Source organism: Chiloscyllium plagiosum, chromosome 32, assembly GCF_004010195.1.
Source record: "Chiloscyllium plagiosum isolate BGI_BamShark_2017 chromosome 32, ASM401019v2, whole genome shotgun sequence".
Classification (NCBI taxonomy): Eukaryota; Metazoa; Chordata; class Chondrichthyes; order Orectolobiformes; family Hemiscylliidae; genus Chiloscyllium; species Chiloscyllium plagiosum.
The window spans coordinates 5,661,562-5,685,573 of NC_057741.1; the positions used below are offsets into that span (position 1 = coordinate 5,661,562).

General features: G+C 39.1%; 1 protein-coding gene across 6 annotated transcripts in view; it reads left to right on the forward strand.

The window, feature by feature from the left end:
- Positions 1 to 24,012, forward strand: part of spata5 (spermatogenesis associated 5) — a 436,625-nt gene that overhangs the window by 105,163 nt on the left and 307,450 nt on the right. For all 6 annotated transcript variants that reach the window (XM_043674060.1, XM_043674061.1, XM_043674062.1 and 3 more), the window contains exon 13: positions 9,202 to 9,328. In XM_043674060.1, the coding sequence (XP_043529995.1) occupies positions 9,202 to 9,328 (127 nt within the window). The remainder of the gene's footprint in view (positions 1 to 9,201; positions 9,329 to 24,012) is intronic.

The following is a 24,012-nucleotide window of genomic DNA, read 5'->3' on the forward strand; positions in this document are numbered from 1 at the left end:
TTGACGAGGACATGGGTGGCTACAAAGGATATGGGTAGGTTAAGTAAATGGTTAAAACTGTGGGAAATTTGTATTTAGGTGGAAAAATGTGAAATTGTCCATTTTGACAATGCAAAAGAAAATCATTATTTAAACAGTGAGATTCTGGTTCTCTGGGATAGTGAGCTTTGTGTGTTCTCATGTATGAATTTGCAAAAGATTAGTGTGCAGGTACGGCAAATAATTAGTAATTCCAGCAAAATGTTGTTATTTATCAGGACAGGAATTGACTATTAAAACAGGGAGGTTATGCTTCAGTTATACATGGCATTGATGAGGCCATATCTGGATTACTGTGCACCCTACAGGTCACTTTATTTTTAAACAATCATATGTAAATGTATTGGAAACAGGTCAGAGGAGATTTGAGTTGCCTTATAAGAAAAGTTTGGCCGGGTGGTTTCCATTACCTGGAGTTTAGAAGAGCCTGAGGTCACTTGATTAAAACATAGAAAGTTGTCAGGGCGCATGACAGGGTAGCTGTGGCGAAGATGTTGTTTCTCATGGGAGAAACTAGAACTGGGGGCGGGAACATTGTTTAAAAATCGGGGCAAGAATGCCCGTTTAAGGCAGCAATGAGTCTTTGGAACTCTCTTCCTGAAAAGCTGATGGAAGCAGAGTTCTTCATTAATTTTAAGGTGCGATCGCTGTCACCTCACCACTGGTATTCAGCTCATTTGCCCATGTTCTGCCCAAGGCTATATTGAGATTAGAAGCCAACTGACCCTGGTAGAATCCAAACTAAGTGTCATTGCACAAGTTATACCTTTGCAAGTGACAGCACTGTGAGTGCCTCCTTCCATGACTTTTCTAATAGCTGCAAGTAGACTGATAGGGCAATAATTGCCGAGGTTGGATCTGTCTTACATTTGTGGACAAAACCTAATCGATAAAGTGTGGCGCTGGAAAAAGCACAGCAGGTTAGGCAGCATCTGAGGAACAAGATAGTCGACATTTTGGGCTTGACCCTTCATCAGGACTTGATGAAGAAATGCTGCCAGACCTGGTGTGCTTTTTCCAGCGCCAAACTTTATCAGCTCTGACTTCTTCAGCATCTGCAGTCCTCACTATCTCTGAGGTGGACAAGATATACTTCAAGTATCCACTTTGTGATTGGCTAGATGACAGTGTTGTAACTGAACTGAAACAGATTGGATATGGGCACGAGTAGTTCTGGAGATTAAAGTTTGACTACTATTGCTGGAGCATTGTTGATGTCCATATCCTTTACAGTACTCAGTGTCTTCAGGCATTTCTTGATATCATGAAGAATTAATCAAATTTGCTTGATTTGATGCAGGGGCCCCTAGTATTCAGGGATATGTAGGTGAGGTGCATTAGTCAGGGGTTAAATATAGGGTAGCGAAATGGGTCTGTGTGGGTTACTCTTTGGAGGGTCGATGTGGATTTGTTGGACTGAAGGACCTGTTACCACTGTAGGGATTCTAATTCTAATTCTAACTACTTATTTCTGTGTTTATGGAATGTTACTATATTGAGACAGTTAATTAGTAGTGCTTAATATATATATATTATTTTGTTAAGCATTTCGATGGAGTTACAGTTAAGCCATTTCTTTTCTTTCTTTTTTACTTTGTCTGTACTTTAATTATAGTGTATGTGTGTTTTACTTCAAGACAGGTAGTTTGACCAATTGAATTGCAAGTGGAATGCAACACCCAGTGCTTACCATTAACTCTATACTTCTCATTATTTCATAAGCTTCTATCAGGTTGCATCTCAACCCCATATGCTCCGGTGAAAAAAGTCCGAGCCTATCCAGCCTTTCTTTATAACTCAAACCTTCCATACTCAGCAACAGCCTGGTAAATCGCTTTTGAACCCTCTTCAGCTTAAGAATATCCTTTCTACAACTAGTTGATCAGAACTGGACACAGTATTCCAGAATAAGCCTCATCAATGTCCTACACAGCCTCAACATGACTTCTTAACTCCTAAACTCAAAGGACTGAGCAATGAAGGCAAGCATGCCAAACGCCTTTTAACCACTCTGTCTATATGAGTTGCAAACTTCAAAGAACTATGTACCTGCACCCCTAGGTGCCTCTATTCTACAGCACCATATATCAAAAACATTTCTGAACTGACAGTCAGACTAGGACTCATAATAGCACACAAACCAACAGCCACTCTCAGACAACAACTCACCAGGATAAAGGACCCGATACCCAGCATGAGCAAAACCAACATAGTGTACAAAATCCCATGCAAGGACTGCACAAAACACTACATAGGACAAACAGGAAGACAGCTAACGATCTGTATCCACGAACACCAACTAGCCACGAAACGACACAACCAGCTATCCTTAGTAGCCACACACAGATGACAAGCAACATGAGTTTGACTGGGACAACACTACTATTATAGGACAAGCCAAACAGAGAACAGCCAGGGAATTCCTAGAGGCATGGCACTCATCCACAGATTCTATCAACAAACGCATCGACCTGGACCCAATATACCGGCGACTGCAGCGGACAGCTGGAACTGACAAGTGGAAGCGGCAGACAAACCACTATAAATGCTGGAGGAAACAACACAGAAGCGCTTCACAGGAGGCTCCCAAGCACTGAGGATGTCACCGAGACGGGGGACGAAACGTCTGCAACACAAATTCCCAGCTCGGCGAACAGAACCACAACAACGAGCACCCGAGCTACAAATCTTCTCACAAACTTTAAGGGGTTATGATCAGCAATATTGCCAGCAACATAAATGTTGAAATGTTGCAACATGAACTCTAAACTCAAGGTCTCATTCTCAATTTTGGAATTTTTCTGTTGATCAGTATTCAACTTTTTGGAAACATACCCAATAGGTCTTTCTATCTTGTCATTGTCTTGTAACAGTACGGTACTAACACCCACATCACTTGCCACCTTGAATGACTTTGCTTAGTTAGCTGTGGCTCATATTGAAGCGGTGGTTAACACAGCTTTCAGGCATTCAAATGTGTTTGACATTCCTCTGTCCATTGAAATTTTCTGCACTTCTTCAACAAGTCAATCAGTGGAACATCCACACTGCTAAAATATGGTATGAATTTTCTATAAAAACTATGCAGTCCCAAGAGTCATCGTGCTTCCCTCTTGGTCAGTGGTATGGGAAACTCCCCAATAACCTTTTGTTTTCACATCCCATGGGGTCGTCTGTCTATGTCCAATAACATGGCCCAGAAAAGTGACTTAGGCCTTTACGAACTCACTCTTTGCCAGGTTTTTTATCACCAAGCACCCCTCCTGAAGTCCATCGAACAAATCGAATGGATGCACCACATTATTAAGTAATCCCAAAATGACTTTATTGGTTAGTCTTTGAAATGTGACTGGCATATTTTTCATACCAAGTTGCATGATTTTAAACTGGTACTGTCCATTCCGTGTCACGAAAGCTGAAATTTCCTTCATTCTTCTGGACAAAGGTACTTGCCAATATTCTCTGAGTAAGTCCAAGTTAGAAATTTGAGTTGCCCATCCCACCTTCTCAATATAGTCTTCCAAACATTGAATAGGATGAGTCAGATTTAGTAACTGCATTGACTTTGCAATAGTCTACCCACAATCGTTGGGTACCACCTGGTTTTGGCATCATTACTGTGGATGAGCTCCATTTGTTGCAGCTCACTTCAATTATTTTAATTTAATTTGGTTTGATTTGTTATTGTCACATGTACCTAGGTACTGTGAAAAGCTTTATTTTGCTTGCAGTATAGGCAGATCGTATCCTATGCATTTGGGTAATAGAACAGCAAAGAATGCAATTTTACAACTGCAGAGAAGGTGCACAGTGAGATCAACATCATATTTAAAACTTGAGAGGGCCATTCAGAAGTCTAATAATAACGGGGAAGAAGCTGTGCTTGAAACTTGTATGCAAACTTTTATATCTTCTGTCTGATAGAAGAGGGTGAAAGAGAGTATAACCAGGGTAGGAGGGGTTTGTGATTATGCTGATTGCTTTCTCAAGTCAGCAGGAGGTATAGATGGAGTCAGTGGATGGAAGGCTGATTGCATAACGGACGAGGCTGTGTTCACGACTCTGTAGTTTCTTGCCAACTTGAGAAAAGCATTTGCCAAACCACACTGTGATGCATGCAGATAGAATGTTTTCTATGGTACATCTATAAGAATTGGTAAGGATCCTTGTGGATGCACCAAATTTCCTTAGCTTCCTGAGGATGTAGAGATGTTGTTGTGCTTTCTTGACCATTGCATCAACATGGGTGGATTGTTGATGATCATTATTCCCAGGAACTAGGCACCCTCAACCATCTCCACCTCAGCACCATTGATGCAGACAGGGGTGTGTTCTCCATTCTGCTCTTGAAGTCAATGACCAGCTCCTGCGTTTTTGACATTGATGGAGAAATTATTGTCTTTGCGCCATGTGCTAAGCACAAAATCTTTTTTTCTGTATTTTGTCTCGTTGTTGTCTGAGATCCACCGTACGATGGTGGTGTCAACAGCAAACTTGTAAGTGGAGTTGGGGTGGAATTTGGCCACACAGCCGTGACTGTATAGTAGGTGGCAGCCTTGAGGGCACCTATGTTAAGGATTATGGTGGAGGAGGTGGTGTCACCTATTCTTACTGATTGCAAGATATGGGTCAGGAAGTCGAGGATCCAGTAACAGAATGGAAAACCAAGACCTAGGTCTCTGAGTTCAGAGATGTGTTTGGAATTATCGTGTTGAAGGTGCAACTGCAATCAGTAAGAAGGATCAAGATATAGGTATCCTTGTTATCCAGATATTCCAGGAATGAGTATTCCAGGAAAATTCTAGGGAGATTGTCATCTTTGAACATGCTTTCAATTTATTTTTGAACCTGTGCCAACATTAGAGGGTTAGGTCTAAAGGATGTTGCTTAATTGGAACAGCATTTCCTATATGACATCATGCATAATCCCATTAGTACTTCCCAGGTTATCCTACATATTTCCCTTATGATTGTAATAACGCTTTCTGGTCATTTCGATTTTCTTCTGGAAGATAGCTCAATAATTTATTTCCAATTTTTGAGAACTTCCTCATTGTCCAATTTGAGGAATGAACAATTTAGAATCACCTGAACTTGGTTCTACACTCTGTTTTGTAATCAGTAACGCATTCTCCTTTTGCTTTCCATGCCATCAAAATATCTTTTGAGCATACTCACATGATACACACAGATTTTTCTATCTCGCATTCTTATCAAATAATTCACCTCACTTAGTTTCCTTCTGATTTGATAGGGTCCACTAAACTTTGCCTTTAAATGTTCACCTACCACTGGGATAACACTAACACTTTATCTTCACTGACAAAATTGTGAATTTTTAATCTTTTATCTGCTTCCTGTTTCATCACATCCTGTGCTACTTCTAAATGCTGTCCAGCTAACTCACCTGCTCTACTTATTCTTTTTTTTAATTTGACACACTGTCCAAATATGTGGTCTCTGAACTCTGACTCACAAATTCCTCCTTAATTAATTTCTGTGGTCCTCTCACCTCCTGCCCAAAAACTAATTTAAATGAACTGAATTTAGGTGTATCCCTAATTACAGAAGGTACAAATGGAATTCCTTTATCCCAATCCTCTGGATAGTCTTGACTACAAGCCCTCAACAAGTTTGACGCCACCATTCTAATGTTCCTTGTGATTCTGATAACTTCTTTGAATAATTTTGATGTAAAATCTGACCCTTGATCTGATTGTATTTCTGTGATGAGACCATATCTAGTAAAATAAAATTGAGTAACTTTTCTACAATCCATTTAGCCATGATATTGCATAATGGAATGCCCTCCGGATATCAATTGACACGTCCATTATGGTCAACAAATACTGATTCCCACTTCTGTTTTAGATAGCGGTACCACACAATCATTGAAGACCCTTGTAAAAGGTTCCTGAGATGTAGGAATTGATAATAGAGCTGCTGGTTCTATCACTGCCTGAGGTTTTCTAATTACCTGCCATGTATGACATGTTTGACAGAAGTCAACCACATCCTATGCAGTCCAGGCCAATAAAAATGTTTTTATATGTTGGCTTGAGTTTTCTTTACTCCAAAATGACTCCCAACTAGTAAATCATGTGCTATCTGCAACATCTCCTTTGTATAGCCCACCGGTAATACAACATCTGCCCAATTCTTATCCACCTGAGTATGCGATGGTCTCCATTTCCTCTTGAAGATGTCATTTTTAAGGTAGTAGCATTATCGGAAACGTACAAATTCTACGTCTGTGTATGCTTTTTGTACAACTGCTGTAGTTTTTCATCTCTCTGTTGTAATTCATCTATGTTCTCTGAAGTAAAAATACCCACTTTATCCTCCACCTATTCTTGCTTTTTTCTCAACCAGTTTCTGATCATTGAAGTTCAACTTCCTTAAGTTTACTGTTTGATTTCTCCTCCTGTTTCCATCTGTGTTTTGTAACCTTGTTACCACGCAGTCAGGACAAATTCTAGGGTATGTTTCCTGTAACTCCTCAGTTGTCTGGTTTTCCACTGGCTTCTCAACCACAGTAGAAACCAATCCCATCTGAGCTCCAGCTATATCAGTGCCAAGGATAAACTGAATCTCTGGAATAGAATTTCTCTACTACTACTGCCACTTTTCATTGGACTTTTCAACCTCACTTTATGTTATAGAACACTGCTCTTCTTATCAAGAATTCCACATATTACCACCTTTTCTAGCAATACGCATTCCAAATTACATTTCTCCTCATCTCTCACCATCAAAGATTGACTTGCTCCCATATGTCTTAAAATATTATTTCTTTACTTGCTCATCCTAACAAACATGAATAAACCTAGTGGGTGGCACAGTGGTTAGCACTGCTGCCTCACAGCGCCAGAGACCCGGGTTCAGTTCCCGCCTCAGGCGACTGACTGTGTGGAGTTTGCACATTCTCCCCGTGTCTGCGTGGGTTTCCTCCGGGTGCTCCGGTTTCCTCCCACAGTTCCAAAGATGTGCAGGTCAGGTGAATTGGCCATGCTAAATTGTCCGTAGTGTTAGGTAAGGGGTAAATGTAGGGGTATGGGTGGTTTGCGCTTCGGCGGGTCGGTGTGGACTTGTTGGGCCGAAGGGCCTGTTTCCACACTGTAAAGTAATCTAATCTAATCTAATCTAAACCTTAGCCTCGCAAGTAAATTCTTTAAAGAGATCGGACACTTTCTTTTCAACCAAGCCCTGAACAGGTCATACATTGTTTTACAGCTTATTAGCTTTCACTGTATTTTCCTTTATCATTTCAACAATTCTCACTGGCTTATCCTGTTTTTCCACATTCATCTTCCCAGTGCTTTTTCTAAATGATCAACATTGCAACTTTAGCACAGTGAAAACATTTGAAGTTTTTACTACTATTCCCTCTAATTGGTTTCCTTTTTGACCTGTGGTAAACAATCTTTACTATGTTCAATGAGATCTTATTTTCTGTTACCACCTGAGGATTTCTCTTTTCTCCAATTTCTGTTCGTCACAGATTGAAATTGATGCGGAAGCCAATTTATAAACCAATCTGCCATTTCCGCAGCTAATCTGGCAGTCTGCTGTTCCACATGAATCCTCACTACTTCAGGAAGTGAATATTTGAAATCATCCACACACAACTCAAGGGCAGCATGGTTAGCACAGCTGCCTAACAGGGTCAGGGACCCAGGTTCAATACCCACCTTGGGTGGCTGTCTGTGTGGATTTTGCCCATTCTCCCAGTGTTTACATGGGTTTCCTCCGGGTGCTCTGGTTTCCTCTCACAGGTTAGATGAATTGGCCAAGCTAAATTTCCCATAGTTCAGGTTATCAGTCAGGGATGAATATATAGGGTAGGGGCATGGGTCTGGGTGGGTTACTCTTCGGAGGGTCGGTGTGGACTTGTTGAACCGAAGGGCCAGTTTCCACACTGTAGGGATTCTGATTCTGTTCTATAGAGATTTTGATCATGGCAAGTGGACCAGACCAAATCCCTTCAAAACACATTCAGAAAATAGCCTAGACCTCAACTTTTTCTTATTGTGAAAGGCAAGTGTAAGGCAATCTATTCCAAATGGTCAAACTACTAGGACTGAATCAAAATACACTTAATTCTTACATTACAGTTAAAATACAAATGAAAGAAATAATAACTCTACTGGAAAACTCAACAGAATTATTTAAACTCAACTCAATTATTTAACTACTAAACAGCAATTGATCCAATATCATAGCATTCCATAAATATATCCTTGGCAAAGGCAAATATAGTAAAATAGCTTGTCTCAGGAAGAGAAGCTCTTAGCTCTAACAGAAAGAGGAATAACAATTTCCACATCCAGCTTCAAGATTCCATCAACTACTGAAAACTAGGACTAATATCCTGGTTCTGTGGGGGCTTGACCCCATCCCTTCAGACTGATTGGTTAGATTAGATTCCCTACAGTGTGGAAACAGGCCCTTTGGACCAACCAGTCCACAACGACCCTCCGAAGAGTAACCCACCCAGACCAATTTCCCCTCTGACTAATGCACCTAACACAATGGGCAATTTAGCATGGCCAATTCACCTGACTTGCACATCTTTGGACTATGGTAGGAAACTGGAGCACCCGGAGGAAACCCACGCAGACACTGGGAGAATGTGCAAACTCCACACAGACTGCTTCATTTAAAAAAAAATTCCAAAGCTAGATGCGCTCAAAGCAGACAGCTTGACTCCAAGTTTACAACAAATTGCTTTCAAAAAAAGTGACAAAACAAATTATTCTTAAAGGCACATTTCTCAGCAGGATTATCATGAAGCACTGAATGCGTGAGAAGACTAAATAAAAAGTCATATTGCTCAACAACACACTTTGGGACAAGATAATTTATAGTAAGGAAATGAAACATTTTTCTGGTGCATATGCCATTTATGAATAGTCTGTAAGTTATGTTGAATAATCGTACATTTTTTCAGAATAATTTTTTTTTGTGTGTATACCCCTGAAATAAAAACTACAAGATGGGACAAAAAGTTAATGGTAAAAGTAGCCTGAAACGTGCTCTACTCATCGATGCTTCTTAGGTGGTCAGAAAATAAATTTTCAGTTCTGAGTTTGGCGTGTTCTAATTGAAGATATTTTTTCCCCTGTATTGTTGAAAACATTCTGATCCAATGTTTTGTTTCAGTTCTGCTGGTACTGGGAATGTGGCTGATCGAGTCCTTGCACAATTGCTGACTGAAATGGATGGAATTGAACAGCTCCATAATGTGACAATCTTGGCAGCCACCAACAGGCCAGATATGATAGACAAGGTAAGGATGGCTGTATCTATACAGAAAGATAATTTCAAATCTTTGAAATTTGGATAAATTGATGTCATTATTATGTTTGATGATCTTTTATACCCATGGATTCCTTAAGTGACTTGCATCCTCATATTTGGTGCAACTGCTGCAAGGAAAATTCTCAAAATACAACAATAACTCCATTCATGAGGCTATCTTCTGAAGTGAAGCTTTTTTTTGTCACTCCTTTACCTCCATTTAATTCTCCCACCAGAGATTAGCTAATTGGTGAGAGGTGGGATCTTTGTAACTGTGTAGAAATCCCATCACCCAGCTGACTTTCCCCATTCTCCCCAAACTACCACTACCACCCCACCATTCACCTCATTTAAATACAGGACGGGAATACCTGTGTACCACCTTTCTGCCCTGAAGCCAATTGAGGTCTCATCCATCTGTAACTGGTATTGATCAATAAAACTGATACCCCACTCCCCCATTGCAATGTCTTCCCTACATTTATTCTGGGGTCCAGCAACAATCCTGCAGTCTGTGTTTGCTGTAAATATAGGCAATAGCTACTGCTCATGGCAGCATTGTTTAGCTGGTGGTTCTCAGAGGTGGAAACTTTGCCCAGAATGTGATGAAGCACATCATCATAGTGTATACTTAATTGTCGCTAAGTTGAATCAGGGATGTGGAATGGCTACTGTAAAGTTGTCACTGACTTGCCAACCAGTGGTTGGACCCACCATCATGAGCATTGATTTCCACCCAGTGAATCCTGACCCGACTCCTTTCATATGCAACTTCTGCACACCTGTTGAAAATAATATGATATAAGGATTAGATGTCCTGTTTAACGATAAGGTGTAATTAAAATGTTTGATATGTAATTTATTTACACAAATTCTATAACTTTCATAAAGTGTTATCTCTTATAAACACATTGCGGTTGGTACTCAATGCTAAAGTCAAGCTCAAGAGAAAGAGGAGGACATTTAACTGGGCAGAGAGAATTGTGCGAATACTATCACTACACATCACACTGAGCAACAGTACTATTGCCATTGTTCCATCATAGTCTGGATTTACACTGTGTTATGGCTTCACAAACATAATGATCTAATGCAGTTGGGGAAGTGAGTGTCTCTTTGCATGTATGTAGAAACAACATAGTACATTTCATTCTTGACCCATACTGATTTTGGGCTCCAGATGAACATTCCACCTGCTTTGAGCTGTTCTCCCACTTACCCCACTGCAGCAGTCAGAAGTCGGGGAGTCCCATGCAAGTAAAGTTGGGGAGATTTGCCTTTCCCGACTAATGAGGAAATTATTCTTACCAAGGGATAAATATTTGGAATAATAGATTACATGAAAACCAAAATAACATAAAGGCAATTCACAATGCAGTTGCATGCTAAATAATGATAAGCGAGTTGTGTGACTAAAGAGATAAGTTTCAATGAACAAAAAGTCCTATGTTCATTTGAACAACCTCTCTAGATCAGAAGATAAACATGTTCTGGATGGATAATAATTCACTCACATGCCTAAGCTAACTTGCAGAGCAACAACAGACCTGATCATGTTTTCTTTTAGCTAATGGAGGCAGGAGAATAAATATTCCAAACTAAGTTTAAAAAAAATGTACTGAATATTTTGTAATATCGTACATTGCAATAATATGCTGCATCATTGTAATTAACTGCTAACAATGGTTTATATTTGTACTGTTGAAATGCACCTTAAATTTTTACTCATGCAAAGCAGAGCAGACTAAAGATAGTGATGTTTATGATAAATTATATTCTTCTTGTAATGTGATGTAGTTGCAGATCACAACCAGCTAGTAATTGTTCATTTCTCAGTATTTCCTTGTTTTTTCTCCTTTCATCTTCCTGTCCTTAAGCAAGGTTAAAAATAAAAGGAATGGGCAATCTGCCAACATTGAATTTTAACAAGATGGGCCAGAGGACAGTGAACAATGGTGACCAAGTGTCATATCAATCACTGGATTATTTTCAGGAGGTTTGTGCCTCCATTTTAATATTATTTTTAATGCCTGCAAACTATGTTCCCTGGGCATATAGAAATCATGAAATCAGAAGGGAGGTACTTCCCACAAACACACTCAGTTTATCGGACTTCGGCAATTAGTTGACTCTCACCCTGCACCCAGTCTGGTTGGTTGCAGCTGTCAAACTTGTTGGAAAAGTATTTAATTGCAAAAACTGTTTTAAATTCAGCAGGAATTGATACAAACCCAAACTTCCAGATTTAGCCAGCAGGCAGTCCTTCCCTCCCCATTCCCCACAGATTATCAGGATCAAAATTCTTTGACTGGATAAGATATCCATCTTTCAAAAAGGTGAAATATTACTGTTTGGCTGCATCAGATACACTATCTTTCATCTATGACACAAGTTCATGTAATTTTATCTGTGTTTCTTCTGAGAGGTTGTGATAAAAGTGAATCTTGAATGGCAGTTTAACTCTGGAAATAACCACCTCAAAAATTATTGACTTCAGATTTTTAGGCACAAGTTAACTGTCAAATTCCACATTGTTGCACAGTAAAACAAGAAAAAAAAGGATGTGATGTGACCTTTGTGACTCTGAAATCAGAAAATATATACCCAAACAGAATACTGATGGATTGGTATGTCACGATCCATATTAATATTTCAACCTCTTGAACGATGGCTTAATCTTTGTTAAAGAACGCATACTGGCATCTAATAGGGCAATGAAAGGGGAATAAGCCCCTGGTACTTTAGTCATTTTCAGCACAAGTTACTTGAGCAGCTGAAAAATCAATTATTTTACCCCTTGCTGTGTCCATTTTGAATGTCAAATACATTGAATGTGAAGTACAACACAACTGCTGAATGAAGTACTGGATTACCATTTAGGTCAGGGCCTTGGCGTTTTCTTTCCAAGCAACTTTCATCATATAGGACCTAAGGTTGCAGTATCAAGTAAATAATTTGCATTAGAATTGATATGTGTCATTTGACAAATAAAGATTAATGAGATATTTTTGGTCCTAGTTGTCTATTGTGATCTGATTTATGGCTTCTCAGCTAAAGCAGCTATCAATGTGAAAAATGTGCAAAAGAAACACAAGCAGAAGCATTTGCAATGTGCTGCAATGGAGGAAATATCTTCCGTAACAACTTGCAGTTATACAGCATCTTTAAAACAGAAAATGTCTCAAGGGTGAAATGTAATCATACAGAGTTGACACAAAGCCAAAGGGAAGGCGAGGCTGAATCTTGATTAGATGTAGGTTTTAATAATAGTGTAGTTTTATGGTTGCTTTTCACTTGGTTAGGGTAATGAAGCAATGTAAAGAAGTTCATTTCCATCCATGAATTAATAGCGTTATGTTGAAATATAAAGGCGCATAGTTTTTGGTGTTACAATGTGAACATGGAATAAATTTCTGCACATATCTAATGTGATCCCAATAGTGAGAGAGGATACCCTCCCAGCATGGTTTATAGCAAGGCCTAGCAATGAAGGTTGGTGTTGCTGAAAATGATAAGCAGTTGTGAGTGGCAAAAAAACGCCTGCAACAGTAAAAGTAAAGCTTTAAGCAGAAGTGTTTGACCCACTGCAACTGTTTTGGGTTAGCACACATTGGGATGTGAGGGATCATTGAAGTCTGAAAACTTGATGAGGAGTTAGCCTCCTCAATGATAGAAAAGTGGGAGGGCTATTTGAAGGAGTAGCCACTAGTGACAGTTGAAACTCAATCAAACACAGTATTCAGTGGAGGAAGAAACAAACACTAGAAGAGCATTTCGAAAAAAAAGGATTTGTGCAGTCAACTGTGATGTGAGGCAGGCACAATTAATTGGTGGTTTTCTATACAAAATATTGTATAATTCATAGAAGTTAAATTTAAATAACTATTGCTGATAATGTATTGGGCTACCTTTGGGAATAATTGTAATTTTGATATATACCATCCTGACACCTTTTGCATGAATAAGTGTTTCCTAATTTCATTCCTACCCTCACTCTAGTTTCTCCAACCAACAGATATACTTTCTCTCTAATCAGTCTATCTGTTCCCCATAATCTTGAAAACTGATCACGTCATCCTTTTACCTTCCAAATTGTAATTCCACTGTGTAATTTAACCCTTTGGGTCCAGGTAACATGCTAGTAACTCTATGCTGCACTTTCCCCAAAGCCAATATTTCTTTCTGAAAGTATGATGCCAAGAACTGCTCACAGTACTTCAAGCATTATTTAGACAGGACTTTGTAGAAATGTAGCACAACATCTACCTCCTGGTATTCTAGTCCTCTGCATATGAAGACTAGCATCCCAGTAGCTGGTTTGTCTTTTTTTTCTGGATCTGTTCATGATACTTTAATAATCTATGTGCACAAACTGCCAAATATCTTTGATTTTCCACTTAATGTTTCTTTGTAAATTTATATATTCATTTACAATATCACCTGTCTTTGTGTAAATGTCAGACTTGGATGCCTAACTCTTTATTGCTTCATCTAAGTTGTTGATAAATATGTTGAATAGTTGGGGCCCCAACACTGATCCTTGCAGAACACCACTACTCACATCCTGCAAATTGGAGTGCCTGCTCATTATCCCTGGTCTCTGGCTCCTGCTGTTTAGCTGATCTCCTAATCATAGAATGGTTACAGCATAGAATGAGACCATTTGACCCATTCAGTCTATACTGACTTTCTTCAAGATCAATTTAACTGCTCCTACTCCCTTCTTTTTCCCTGTAACCCCATCTAATAGCAGTATTCTACATCCCAAAATGCATAATGAGAAAAGGAATTTCCTAATGTTACCACTGGTTCTTTTGCTAGTAATCCCAAAATCACTACCCTCTGGTTCGCAATACCTTCACCAATGGGAACAGTTTTTTCTTATATACTCTGTCTAGCCTGCTTATGACTTTGAACATGTCCAGCAAATCTTTTCTCAACTACTCTTTTCCAAGTAGAACAATTCCAACTTTGCCAATCTATCCCTCTTTCCCTGTAACTGATGTTCTAAGTCTTACACGCATCTCTCTAAAGCCTTTGCATTCTGCCTAAAGTATGTTGCCGCAGCTGGCCATAATGGTCCACTTGATAGTGATTCAGTGTTTTATAAAAGTTCATCATGGTTTCTTTGTTTTTGTTTTGTGTTTGCTCACAAAACACGATCCCATGTGTTTTTAACGCTTTTCTCTGCCATCTTCAGTGACTTGTGTACATATGCCCTAACTTTCTCTTTTCCTTCAGAATTATTACTTTTGTGAGTTTTGATAAGATTTATAGCTCAGGTTGAGATTCTGGATGTAAGTTTGCTCACTGAGCTGGAAGATTCATTTTCAGACTTGCATTACCATACTGGGTAATATTATCAGTGAGCCTCTGGTGAAGCAGTGATGTTATGTCCCACTTTTTGTTTATGTGTTTAGGTTTCCTCGGGTTGGTGATGTCATCTCCTGATATTTTTCTCAGAAGGTGGCAGATGTGTCCAATTCGATGTGTTTGTTGACAGAGTTTCAGTTGGAATGCCACGCTTCGGAGAATTCTCGTGCATGACTCTATTTGGTTTGTCCTGGGTTTGGATGTGTTGTCCCAGTCAAAGGGATGTGTTGTCCCAGTCAAAGTGGTGTCTTTCCTCATCTGTATATAAGGATACGAGTGATAGTGGACCAAATCTTTTTGTGGCTAGTTGATGTTCAGGTATCCTGGTGGCTAGTTTTCTGCCTGTTTGTCCAAAGTAGTATTTGTTACAGTTCTTGCAGGAGAAAAAGAACAGGAAATGACATTAACAACCCAAGGAAACATAAATAGAAAGTGAGACATAACACCAGCACTTCACTGGCGGCTCATTGATGATGTTACCTAGTATGGTGACGAAACGTCTGAAAGCGAACTTTCCAGCTTAGCGAGCAAATTTACATCCAGAATTATTATTTTTATTTTATATTGCCTTTCCTTTTTTTAAAGACATAAATCATTTCATGCTTCTCTGCATTAATTTCACCAGCTTGTCTATTCCATCAGCTTGAGCCCATCCTCTTAAACTCCTCAGACTCCACACTACTTTCAGGTTTTGAGACTGCAAATTTTGAAATTGGGCACTGTGCCCACAAGTCAAAGTCATTGATTTAAACAGTGTAACCTTTCCAGTTCTGAATTGTGGAAATCCCAGTTGTCCCAGTGGGTGTATGCAACTCAGATTCAACACTAATAGCAATGCAACAAAGTAGAAATAGTAGGTGAACCCTCCTACTTCCAGTGCTGGCGAACTTGGAGACAGGAAGGGGGCACTTCAAGAGGTGCAATGGTGCTGTAGCTAAATACCTTTCTCACCTTTCTGCCTCCTCCATAATTAAGGTTTTGGTAGGAGGGCCCGAGAGTCAACGTTTCCATCCTGCCACCAATTAAGGATCACTGAGGGATAAACCCAACTGCAAGCAGGGCCTGTGATCGTGTGGGGTTCAGGACAGCTGTTGATCTCTGGGCTACTGTACAGTCTGGGTGGGGGAGGTTGGGCGTGGTGGTGGGGTGGGGGATGGAGTAAGGGGGGGCGTTTGCGGGAAGTTCCTTTGATCAAAGACAGTCAGCACCAGATTGAAGGGGTATGTACCTCTCTCCATTTCTTCCAACTTCCCAGTTCCCCACTACCTGGAATCCTTAATCCAAGAAACTGACACCAGGATCTGCCAGTCGGTGATCAGCAGCTCTCACTAGATGGGATATTCATCTCCCTAGGGAGCTAATTCCAGGTGAAGGCCCTTCACTGCCCTTCATTTGACTGGCATGTGGTTTGACGTACCTTGCTGGGAGATGTGGCGCAGGTCTGTTACTGGCTCTCTACCTGGCAAGTGAGAGCCCAGTTGTTTCACTAAATGAATGGGATTGTCTTTACAAATGTTCATATGGCTCTGCTGCTACTGTGTACAGTACTGCATCTGCATTTGAGCTTACACGAGAAGAAGGAATAATATCTACTGAAGATGAGGGTCATAGCCTTTGGCTGCTCCAGAGAAAGGACGGCAGGATGCATGACTGGGAGGTGAAACTGTAATCTTCAAAAGTAACTATGGGGCTAGGGTGCCTGGAGAACTTTTGGGAGCAGGGCAATACATTCTCACTGAGTTGTGGTTAATTAAATGTTTAGTTAATTATTTTGGCAAACAAAAATTCTGTTTCATATATTTATGTATCTATTTGAAAGATAAAGCTTCCATCCTTAATGTAATACTATATTCAGAAGAAATATCAGCAGAATTCAAGAGTCTGAGTTTATATTGTAGCAGGAAATTCTCTGTTTTGAAGTTGCCAGAGTGAAGAATATTAATTCATAAACAAATCCGATGTTTACATGATATTAGTTTCTTCCTATGCATGAAAGTTACAAGAATGAAGAGTATGGATACTTAATAACAAGGCCAAACAGTTACACCACTAAGACATTGAAGAGTGTGGGATACTTGGAAAGTAAATAGTTAAATAGGCATAACAGTGGGTGCAAGTTGGGATGGGAGATTGGGATAAATTGGATGTGGTAGCAGAGACAAGAACAGTGACTTGAAGGCATGATATAGATAAATGTCTACCCTCTCTCCCCCTCCACTCCAACATACAATTTGCCATAAGCAGTATACAATTTGTGCATAGTGGCTACATTTTATATCATCACTTACTTTTCCACTCAGGTTACAGTGTAGACTATGACCCACCAGGGCTAAAGGTACAAAAATCAGCTGGACTGATATTTTACACATTTAGTGTGTCCCATGTGCTGTCCCATTTGCCTATCACCATTATTTTGTCAGCCTGGTAGTTATAGTTTGTTGAGCTACAAATCACTTACTGTCAATTTGTTTTTTGGCCTGTTACTTATAAATGAGTTGATTCATTACATTTGACCTCTGATCTCCCAAGCTCCAATATTCCATCTCCCAATCAAGTGGCAGTGTTCTCGTCTGCCTGTGTTCCATGATTGCTTAAGGTTTCCTGGCTAGATCTGTTTCAAGTATTTTAAATGTTCTGTTCCTCAGCCACTTCAAGTTAACTTATTCACAGTACTGTACATGGGATCCATGACACTTCATTCAGCTGGTTTAATAGTGCAAACTATTCAAAAACGCTAGCTCAGAGTAAAAAAAATAGAATCGAAGAGATAGCAAACATGCAATTCACATGAAAAGACATTGATGGAAAATTCAGTTGCCTGAGAGTGTATTGTGGTTTATGTGGTTAGAAAAGGGGTAATTTGGAATTGAGGGAATGATACAAAATAGACAGAAAAGATAGTTTGCAGTGAACTAAGGGTCTAGAACCAGGGGAATAGACATAAGATCAACTGTAAGAATCCGGTTCTGGAGCCAGTCTTTGAATCAGAGAATGTTTTAAGATTAAACATTAAATTAGATGTGTGGATAAAGAGAAAGGATGTGCTGTATAAGGATCTGGGATAAATGTGGGTAGCTAAGTGTAGGAGTAGTTGTCCAGCAATTGAGCAACAGCACTGACCTATTGGGTTGACTGGCTACTTGTTGTGTCATAATTTCGACATAACTTTAAGTAAAAGGTTTGGGTGAATTGCTCATAATGAAAAGAATTTTAAGTCAAAATACACTTAATTATACTATGGAAAATCACAAAATTTTAATTAGTCTTTGTTTGATATAATGCTGACTGAAATGCATTATGTTCAAATATTTAATTATTTAAAACAAGTGTGCTAAGTATGATTCATTTTATTAGTTTTGCTTTGGTCAATGTTTGCTTGTGAAATTTTGTATTCATTAATGATTTTGGATTGTTCATTAAAGAAAATTAAATGCAGATTCATATCCTGCTGTAGAGAAATGGCAACCCAAGGCAGAATGAAAATTTAATCAGCTCTTGACCCTGTCAGGACAGAAAACTTTGAAAATCACAGTATCCCAGACCAATGATGTTTGAACTATGGTTTTATTTTTGTTTACTTTGTCCTTGCATATATCTTCTGTGACAGAATTAAAAAGCAAAACAGCATGGAAACAGACTGTTCAGTCCAATTAGTCCAGACTGACATGTTCCCAAACTAAATTTGTCCCAGCTGCCTGCATTTGGCCCATATCCCTCTAATCCTTTCTTATTCATGTACTTATCCAAATCTCTCTTAAATGTTGTAACTATACCTGCATCCACCGCTTCCTCTGGCAGTGCACTCTGTGTGTAAAAATAAAAAAAGCTGCCCCTCATGGCTTTTTAAAAACTTTCGCCTCTCACTTTAAAACTATGCCCTCTTGTGTTGAACTCCCCAATCCCAGACCCTTGCTATTCACCTTATCCAGACCCCTCATGACTTGATAAACCTGTATAAAGAACACAGTTAAAAAGCTTAAAATGCTTTATAAAATGCATTAACAAACAAAATTTGATGTTGTGTTTGTAAGCTATTTGGATAGATGACCAGGTGTAGGTTTGAGACACTCTATCAATGAGGTTTTGCACCTTTTACCTTTTGAGTTATGTTGCCAATTTTAGGTTGATAAGTACTCAAAACGTTTCACTCAATTATAAAAGTGGTTGCTTTCTAAGTTATGAAAAGAATGACGCTTCAAAAGTACTTCATTAGAATGACCTTTGACACTATTGTCAGTTAATATTGGCAAAGTAAGGCATTGTTAGATGTTACTGATTGCTGAGATTGCCAGTTACATGTTGAAGATTGTTAATGAAGTAAATGCACAACAGATGCAGACTAAATTCAAGTTGCACAGGTGTCACATTTCAGCTTTTTAAAATCTCAGGGATAGGATGTGGCCTTTTAAGGTTAACAGTGGGAAAGAAAATTGGGCAAAGTTGGAAAAAATGGGTTGCTAAATCTTTATTGTCCATCACATACTATTATCAGAGAAGGATTATATCCTCAGTGTTTCCCTAGAATGTTTGGAAGCGTATTAACCAAGTTAACGTAGAAATGTTCCATTGTAGAGCCATGTTGCTTAATTTGTGTGTTAATTACAGATGATGCCTAATATTTTACAGTACGGGGCATCCCTATTAAGCATGATATTTGCCAAGTGCACGTGGTATTTCTGGATTACCCATGACTTGTTACACTCAATTTGAAATCACATTTATTTGATGTTGATGTTTCCCCATGTGTGAATCTCAAGCAGCAGAGATTCTTTTTCAAATGCAGAATTAAAGACAGAAGCCAGCAGATGGTGAAGCTGAATTCACAATTTCAAATATTAGTAGTTCAGGTTGACACTATGCATTCTCACAGTTAATAATTTGATAGCAATTCATAAATTAAAAAAGAATATTGTTGACTTTATATGTTCTGTTATAACCCAGGCTTTTTAAAGATACCATGCACATCTATGTGCACATTGATGTTTATCAAGCACATGGGAATGTAGGTGCACTTGCAAATTGACTTCTAAGAGACAAAAATAGAGCAATAAAACTTTAATAGCTTTTAGCCTGGAGATTTTGTATTATAAAATGATGGGGACAATCTTGAGGCATTATTGGCAATTCTATTTTCTAAATAAGCAAAGCATGTCAGACCATGCCCTTTTGATTTGGGAAATGATTGAATTCCTTACAGTGTAGGAACAGGCCCTTTGGCCCAACAAGTCTACACCAACCCTCCGAAGAGTAACCCACCCAGACCCATTTCCCTCTGACTAATGCACCTAACACTATGGGCAATTTAGCATGGCCAATTCACCTGACGTGCACGTTTTTAGACTGTGGGAGGAAACCGGTGCACCCGGAGGAAACCCACACAGACACAGGGCGAATGTAAAGACTCCACACAGACAGTCGCCCAAGGCGGGAATCAAACCTGGGACCCTGATGCTGTGAGGCAGCAGTGCTAACCACTGAGCAACCATGCCGCCCCTTGTGCTATCAGATTCCATAGCTAAAAATCTAGTATTTTTATTTAATTTTATCTTGCATAATTAATTGTTATGCTGGGTTTCACAATAGCAGCATTCAGAAGAAACAAAATCTGACCTTACTGAAGGTCATTTTACTGAAGTGATGAATGATCCTTTAATTCTACTTGGACTCTTGTATTTTATGCAGATGAAAAAATATTTTGAATCTATCTAACCTTTGGTAAATAAGTCAAAAGTGAAGTGTCAATTTTGTTCTATTATAATACATATATTCGCAACCTGTGTCTGATTATCCATGTATGCTATATAAGTATAAAAGTATAAAAAGGGTAGCGTGGTGGCTCAGTGGTTAGCACTGCTGCTCACAGCGCCAGGGACCCAGGTTTGATTCCAGCCTCGGGCAACTGTCTGTGTGGAGTTTGCACATTCTCCCCGTGTCTGTGTGGGTTTCCTCTGGGTTTCATCCCACAATCCAAAGATGTGCAGGTCAAGTGAATTGGTAGTGCTAAATTGCTCATAGTGTTAGGTGCATTAGTCAGAGGGAAATGGGTCTGGGTGGGTACTATTCGGAGGGTCAGTCTGGACTTGTTGGGCCGAAGGGTCTGTTTCCACACTATGCAAAATTTAACACACTTTTTCTACTCCTTGACAAACATTCAATCCCCATTCAATTTAGAATTACCTTTGTACTTCCCTCAGCATTAAACTGTGTTTTAGATTCGATTCCCTAGTGTGGAATCTGTAAGGAGAGAAAAGAGCTGACGTTTTGAGCCTAACTGACCCTTTGTCAAAGCTGTGAAACGTCAGCTCTTTTTCTCCTTACAGATGGTGCCAGACCTGCTGAGATTTTCCAGCATTTTCTCTTTTGGTTTCAGATTCCAGCATCCGCAGTAATTTGCTTTTATCCACATTCATAACATGATGCTCAATACTTAGACATTAGGAAATACCAGGCTAGTTTACTTGATAAAGTTTATTCTACATTTTGTATAACACAGTATCTAATTTAGGTTAAATAGAAATTCTGAAGATGAAAGAAGAAAATTCTAGACAACTGTTATTATGGTTATGAGAACTGTAATTCATTCGTCAATCATAGTCCAAAAATAAAATATATTCAGATGTGCCATTCAGATTTTTGTTTGTTGATTGATAAGTTTTGATTTAAGTATTATAGAAACAAAATTGTTTAAGCTGTAATTGTGCAGTTTGTGAAATTACAAGTAGCATTTGGTGAAAAGAAAAGCCTAGTTAAGAAACCTAAGAAGGTTTCTTAACTAATTATTTTGACACATTTGTACAGGGGATCTGAGTTGGCAACACATGCTACAGCTATCTTTAGGAATATTTGACATTGAATGTGATTTATGTCAAACCTTTGTCTGCAAGTGTGCATTAGATTCCTTTTGCAAAACGGCATATTATACCATGTCTTATGATGTAAAGTATATCCATGTGGTTCCCTCACTTACTACGAATTCATTTAAAACACTTTTTTTCGTCCCCTTGTGTCACATACACATATTGGCCTAGATTTTACAGTCAGCTGCAAACCAATGATGCTTCTTGTTTATTACACTGATGGCTTCCCACGTGGTTTATGTAAACCTTTGACCAGGACAGCATTGAGGCTAGTCAATGAAACAGGCACCTAGAAAATGGTTAGGCAGAAGTAACATCAATTTCTTTGCTGAGAAAATCCATTTGACAAATAAATTACAGATTTTTTTGAAAATAGCAGGTAGATAGAGGACATCCAATGGATGTAGTTTACGTGGACTTTTGATAAGGTGCTATGAAGCAAGGATGTCAGTGGAACAGGCAGATCTGTGGGATTTCCCTCTTTGCCTGCTTGGGTGTGAGTGCAGCAAAAGACTAGCCTGCAAAAAGACACTTTCAGCCCCTTCCATCTCCTGACAATGATGGCCTAGCTAAATTTCATTATTGTACCTCTAAATTTTTAGCAAGTTGCAAAGAGGGTACATGAAGCACCCTTTTTGTTAGTTTCTCATTACTACAGTTGGATGCTCCTCTCAACTGGAAGGCTGAAGCTGGTTTGCTGTCATTAATTGGACAGGAAACTGTCTCCATTCGAATTAAGGGGCTGCCCAGGTCAAACTTTTATTGAGTTACTGTTTTCCGCAGTGGCCAGTTTGGGACCTGGTACTATCCCAGCTCCTGTTTCCCCATCGCCAAAGCAACAATTCAGCCTGAAGGTTCTATAGAGCTATACTGACAGGTTAAGTGAGTGGGCAAGAGCATGACAGATGGAATGTACATTGGGGAAATGTGAGGTTATTTACTTAGGTAAGAAGAATTAAAAAATGTTTTTAAATGGAGAAAATCTATTAAATGTTAGTGTTCAGAGGGCACCCTAGGTATAGGAACACTGAAAGCTAACAGGTAGGTATAACAATTAAGATTGCAAAAAGATATGGTGTCTTCATTGCATGAGTGTTGGGATGAGGATGGAAAATGTATAAGAAAGTTTTGCTGCAATATTCAAGAGCTTTGGCAAGACCATACTTGGAGTAGTGTGTGCCATTTGAGAATGGATTTTCACTCATGAGGCAGAAGAGTAGAAAAATTGTTTTTAAATGAATTAAATCTATTAAGTGTTAGTGTTCAGAAGGTACGCTTGTAAAGAAACACTAAAAGTTAAAAGATAGATATAACAATTAGGATTGTAAAGAGACTTTCACTCCCAAGACAAATTGCTCAGGTAAGGCAATTTCTTGGTTTAAAAGTCTTGGTGCACCCAATGTTTTGCTCTGTGTGGTGGAGATGGTATAGAGTCAGGCTCAGATTGTAAACAGCCATGGGGTCAGGCAGTCTGGTTGAAAGGCCTTGCTTGATTCTTGAGAATTAATCCCAATCGTTCTAGCAGCTTTTAGGTATCATGGATGCTATTCCTCATGCTCCCTAACCCTCTACTTACCCCCCTGCTGTCCCCATGAGACCTCAAGGCAGAAAGGTTGATTCCTGGCACTCTTTTATACCTGGTTAAATATCCCCACTTTCAAATGCAGGTGGAGGGAGGACACGAAGTTCCACCAACAGAGTCGAAACCAGGGTATATACAAATGATTTAAATCCAAGAAATCAAAATAAACAAAGATGAATGTAAGGGGGAGTAGAAAAGAGATGGCAGTAAAAGAAAATAAGTTTTTAATACTCAAAATTATTGAATTCTCAATGCAATAGCCTCAATATAACTGTGTCAGGAAGAATGCACTGATTATTAAGTCCCAGTACTTCACCAGTTGCACAGTTAGTAAAAATGTGTTGATTTAATTATCAAAATGGCAACTTGCTTTTATTTTGTGCAGTTATCCAGAATAGAAGAAGCATTTATCAGGCTTCGTTAATAAACTGAAATAATGTGCTTATTGTAAACCAAATGTATTTACCACTGTTTTAAAAATGCAACTATGACCCAGAATTAAGGCTACATTTCCTTAATCCTAAACACAGATTTAATCTCACAACACAAAAGTTAAATCTCTGCAAAGATGACTTTTTTCAAAAAGATATAAGTGATTATCAACTCCTGTTGGCCAAAGATCCAGGAATAAAGGCTGGAATGTACTGACTTTGAACATCCACTGGATTTCTTGCTGATGAAACTGAATTCCTGATGGTCATAGACTGATGGTAGCTGTCTAGTTCTGATTGCAGGCAAAAGTAAGGACTGCAGATGCTGGAAATCAGAATCCTGATGAAGGACTTTTGCCCGAAACGTTGATTTTCCTGCTCCTCGGATGCTGCCTGACCTGCTGTGCTTTTCTAGCACCACTCTAATTTA